The sequence below is a fragment of the Alosa alosa genome, chromosome 12 (assembly GCF_017589495.1).
Source record: "Alosa alosa isolate M-15738 ecotype Scorff River chromosome 12, AALO_Geno_1.1, whole genome shotgun sequence".
Classification (NCBI taxonomy): Eukaryota; Metazoa; Chordata; class Actinopteri; order Clupeiformes; family Clupeidae; genus Alosa; species Alosa alosa.
The window spans coordinates 6,545,330-6,550,438 of NC_063200.1; the positions used below are offsets into that span (position 1 = coordinate 6,545,330).

Here is a 5,109-nt window from a genome sequence, read left to right on the forward strand (position 1 = left end):
AAGAGAGAGGGGAGAGAAAGGGAGGGAGGGAGAGAGAGAGGGAGAAAGAGAGGCATTAGTGCTTGTGTGTTGGGCAGAGAGAGAGAATTAGTGTGAGAGAAAGAGAGAGCGCATTAGTGTGCGTGTGTGTGTGTGTGTTGTGTGTGTGTGTGTGTGTGTGTGCGCGCGCGCGCGTGTGCGTGTATGTGGGGAGGCGGGGATTTTCCATGTGGCTTTTTTCTTGCTGCCCTTGAGCATCCAGGGCATAGCCGCGCGCCTGCAGAAGTGAGCTGAAGTGCAAGAGGTGCAGCACTTACAGTACGCGTCGCTTGAAGTATTTTTCTGACTTTCGATGAAGCTTCAGCACTTGACTTTTAAATGCTCCTTCTTTTGATTACTGTTTTCAGAACCAGGGCGCTGTCCCGCCGCCGCCTGTCGAGCGGCCAGTGACAGTGAGAATACCTGGAATGAAAAGTCAACAGCGGATAACAGAAAAGACGCCAACTCCTTTGAAGGCAGTGACTCAACGTTACTGAGAAAGAGGCTTTTCAGCACTGTTTTATCGGGCTCTGATTCACTGGAATATTTATACATATACACTTCTCTGCAAGTTCGTTCCGGATGACTTAGGTGAGTATACCGTCTCTTCACGCAGGGCGTTGGCGCGAGATATTTGAAAAGTGAAAACATTTACATTTTTACACTTTATGCACAGCAAGCTATGAAATCGTCTTCTGTGCAGTTGAGATAAGCTACCTACAAAATGTAGATTCACATTTAGTGGTTCTACTGGCGATTTAGAAGTCTTCACTGTGTTGCATACTTTTAATTGCAGTCTTGATGATTGATGCAGAGAGGGAGAGAGAGAGAGAGAGAGAGAGAGAGAGAGAGAGTGTGTGTGTGTGTGTGTGCGTGTCTGTGTGTTTGAACGTGCAGTTTCACTGAGGCTGTGGTGGTAGTTCAAATCTGTAGGCTAAGCTTGCATTGGTGTCATGTCCTCCCTCTGATCATTCATGATGCCGATGTCAGCAGTGGGCCCTGCCTGCTGAAATCACTCATCTACAGATGAGAGACACATGGGAAATATTCGTCTGAAGTTTGAAGTCGCACTCCGGGTCCTAAAGCAAGCTCTGTTCCTCAGTATCAGTGTGTGTGTGTGTGTGTGTGAACCTGCCTGTCTGTTTGTGGCCATCACTTCCCCTGTTCAGACAAGTATGTAAAAGTTTATTTTGATTTCCGGGGTGTATCTGTGCCTACCCTTATGTAACCCAGCACTACCTTCTCTCATGTTGCTGTGCTCGCTGTTGCAGGACTGCAGTGGCTGGGTGTGTTTGCAGCACTGTGACTGATGGGTCTGCATGGGAGAGCTTTCCACGTGGGCCCAGGGATTGCTCTGACGTTCCCAGTGGAGACCGTGCACTGAGGGCTGAGTGCTTTCCTGTTCTTCCCGCCCTTGACATTCATTCAGGGGACTGGCAAGCCTGAGGGGGATATGGAGCGAAGATTTTTTCCTGTAGCTCAGAGTGCTTGACATGCGAGCCCAGCATGTCCATCAGAAGCCCATGGACTTCAGCGTCGGTGTGGTCACTCCTCCACGCGTTCACACGTGCTGAGAATACAGTTTCTGGATGTTTCCGCGAGACAGTCGGTTTGATTTGGTCCCACTAGGAACTTGGACCCGATCCAGTCCCCGCACGGCCGTCCCCTACGCACCCTTCCGCCCCTCCACCGCGCCTCCTTTTCGCCCGCTCCCCTTGCCATGCACGTGCGGGCCGGGACTGGGCCGCTACTTGTCCTGCTGCTGCACGTGGTCACCCGCGCCCTGGGCCAGTACGACCTGTGCAAGTCGCTGGTGAACACGGACGACGGCGCAGTATGGGAGGAGTACGCGTGCCAGCCCAAGAGCAGCTCCATGAAGGACTTCATGCGCATCCGCGTCGAGCCCCTCGGCGTGACGTGCGGGAACCCGCCCGAGCGCTTCTGCACGCTGGTGAGTCTGCCCACTGGCTGGGTGCACTTCTACATCAGGCCTGCTTGTACAACATCAGGACAGACACACACACAAACCAACACACATGCATACACACACACACACACACACACATACACACACACACACACACACACACATACATACATAAAGAGATTCCTCAGTGTCAGTTTCACATACACACATACACACACACATACACACACACACAAACACAAACAAACAAACAAACACACACACACACACACACTGATTTGTGAACACTAGTAATTAGGAACAGCATAGAGCTGGAGAATGCTTTTTGAGTGCATCTTGGTTATTACAGAAAGAGTCTGAGCACCAGTCTGCTGGAAATTTGGGGTCTTATCATTCTCTTTTTAAAGGCTCTTTTTCAAAAAAAAAAATAAATAAAAACATTGGCACAATATTCAAGTTCAACAAAGATATGGAAATGCCCACATTTATACTGCCTGGAAAGGGATGTACAGCCATATCAGTTTTTCCCTAAATAAGTGTTTTTCTTTGCACATATTTTATAGATATTATATATTATAGATTAGATATTATATATTTTTTAGAGGGTGTAGAGAAGTGCCTTGGCTTTTGGCCCCTAGCATTGCAGCTTGCAGCTATCTTTATGCATGATTTTTTGAATTTGAGTCTTATTATGGACGACATGGATGGATGAAGTTCTTCCAGTACTGTGGGCAAAGTGGCGTAAGGCCTCTGTACAGCTGCCAGTGTGCATGCATATAGCCCACTCAGAGATCAGGATGGTGACACCAGTCTCTCAAAAAGCATCAAGAAACAGCATGCAGGTGTTTGTTCTCAGTAGTTGAGGGGAATAAAGGTTGTGATATGTTTTCCAGACTTTAGATGCTGAGGATGCTGAAATCAGATTTAAAAAAAGTGAGAGTGAATAGGAATGAATTCTGAAGAAGTAGCAACCAGATGATGAAAGGGATTTTCTGTGCTGAGGGCCTGGGCTGAGTGTCACGGAGGGTTGTGTCAGATTTTGACTCTGTCTATTAAAATTCAGCAGATGCTGGTTACCGAGCAGGGAGGTTGTGAACCAGAAGAGAGCACTGGCAATGGTGCCAAGCCTGGGCTACTCTGCACCACCATCACTATTAGTTTTGCAACCTCCTGAAATCCCAAACACTTTCTCCTCTCACCCTCCTACTCTTTTCCCATTTTTTTTATGTTTTACATTTATCTCCGTTCTTTTCCATTGCGATCTCTAAGCGCTTGCCAGTGTGATGTATTGAATGGCTGGTTGGTATGAGAGCGGCCAGCTTAAGAGAGTGTTACTATTCCATTATGGTTAAAAGCGCATGCCCGGCAGGGCCCCTCCCCCAGCCCCCTTATTACACGTGCTGGGTTAGCAGCAAAGCCTCTGACGTAATGATGGATAAAGCCCTCAAAAATGTAGCTGTAATAAATGGTGACCTCATCTGATGGTTACATAATTATTCTTTTTGGCAAGAGATAAATCTGGATGAAGTGTTGAGTTATGATACTCACTAATGGCTCTTTATCAGTAGGAAAAAGCGAACAAACAAACAAGCCAGCGAACAAACAAACAAGTGCACAAACAACTGCACATTTGGTGCATGAGCTGACATCTTGGATAATATTGTTTGTTAAAATGGATGGGGGATCACAAATCACTGGAACAGACCGTTTTCTTTGGACTGTTTTGTCCCTGATTTGGGTAGTGTCTCAGAGACACTGAAGAGCTGGATCATCCCATCCTTTTTTAGTAGCACAGCACAGTATGGACACAGAAGAGCTCCCTTGGCTCTCTAGCGCTGCATACAAATTATGTAAAAAGGTGCCAAGAAGTTCAAGCTGAACATCGATCAAGGATCGATCACGGGGAGGTAAAGCAGAGCTCTAGCAAAGCACATACATATGTAATATTGAGCTGACTGCACCTATATCACTTGGCCAAACACTTATTGATACAGGATATCCTCCTGTGTTCAAACTCTCCAGTTGCTTGGCTCAAGTCAAAGTAAAGCGAATTGTATAACAATGCAAAATCTATTTGCTAATTTGATACCCTGAGCAAGATAAGCAGTAAGGAGTTTTTCATTCAAATATATTTGTTTTTATGAAAATCGATTTTCTCTTTAAATTCCATCACTGAAAAATGATCTGACATAGGCTATTTCCAATGTCTCTAAACTTTATCCAGCTGCTGCTATAGGCAGCAAATATAAGCAAGATCTGGTGTCAAAAGTGATGGAGCTCATTAGTGGGGTCATCCATAAGCATCTATAGAGACTTAGGCCTACTGCACAATGTTTAAACTAATGATATTGGTAATGCCAGAGTAGGCCTGATAACTGCACTATACCCTTTCTATACTATTCTCTGTTACTATCAAATGATTATTAGGCCTACTATCAAACTAGATAAAAATCCAGAGGGAAAATTGGAAACAAAACAAAATCATAAACTTTTTTTGTTATTTGTAGTTTATAGGGGTGGAAAAATCGATTAAAAATCGTAGATTGGGTTTTATGTGAAAAAATGGGATCAAGGATCAATAATGTTGTTCAAGTCATTTAAATTAGGATCCATAATGTTGTTCAGGTCATTTAAATTAGGATCCATAATGTTGTTCAGGTCATCATTAGGCGTTAAGTTACGGAGTGCACAACCCTCTGCTTTGCTTGTGAGATAGAAATACATGTACTGCTGGACTCTAGTTCTTTTGACTCGTAAGGGAGGGTGCAGCACTCTGCGAGCAAGGTCATGGCGTAGGTTCAGTACCCTGGAAACACTTACTGTGTAGATATAGGCTTTTACTTGACAGGATGTTCCACTGGATAAAGTGTTTGTTAAGTGACTTTATGTCAACAAAAGAATTATGGCTCTGAAATGCTGTTATGGACTAATACTCTGAGCACGTGTGTCTGATGCATTATGAAGAGGACATTCCCAGTATAAATGCCATGACATATTGATGCGAACACACACACACAGAGTCATGTGTTGGGTGAGAGAGTGTTCTAGAGCCATTGTAATTGTTGTCTCAGCAATGGGATTCCAGGAAGGATCACCACTGGAGGGGCTTAGAGATGAGGGCCACCTGCTGTAGCAGTTGGCTGGATCTGTGGTTTGTGTGTGTG

General features: G+C 45.1%; 1 protein-coding gene across 1 annotated transcript in view; it reads left to right on the forward strand.

The window, feature by feature from the left end:
* The first annotated feature begins 264 nt into the window (after positions 1 to 264).
* Positions 265 to 5,109, forward strand: part of ntng2b (netrin g2b) — a 39,375-nt gene continuing 34,530 nt past the window's right edge. Inside the window, 2 exon segments of the mRNA XM_048259633.1 lie at positions 265 to 609; positions 1,290 to 1,969. Coding sequence (XP_048115590.1) covers positions 1,739 to 1,969 — 231 coding nt within the window. The 5' untranslated portion in view covers positions 265 to 609; positions 1,290 to 1,738.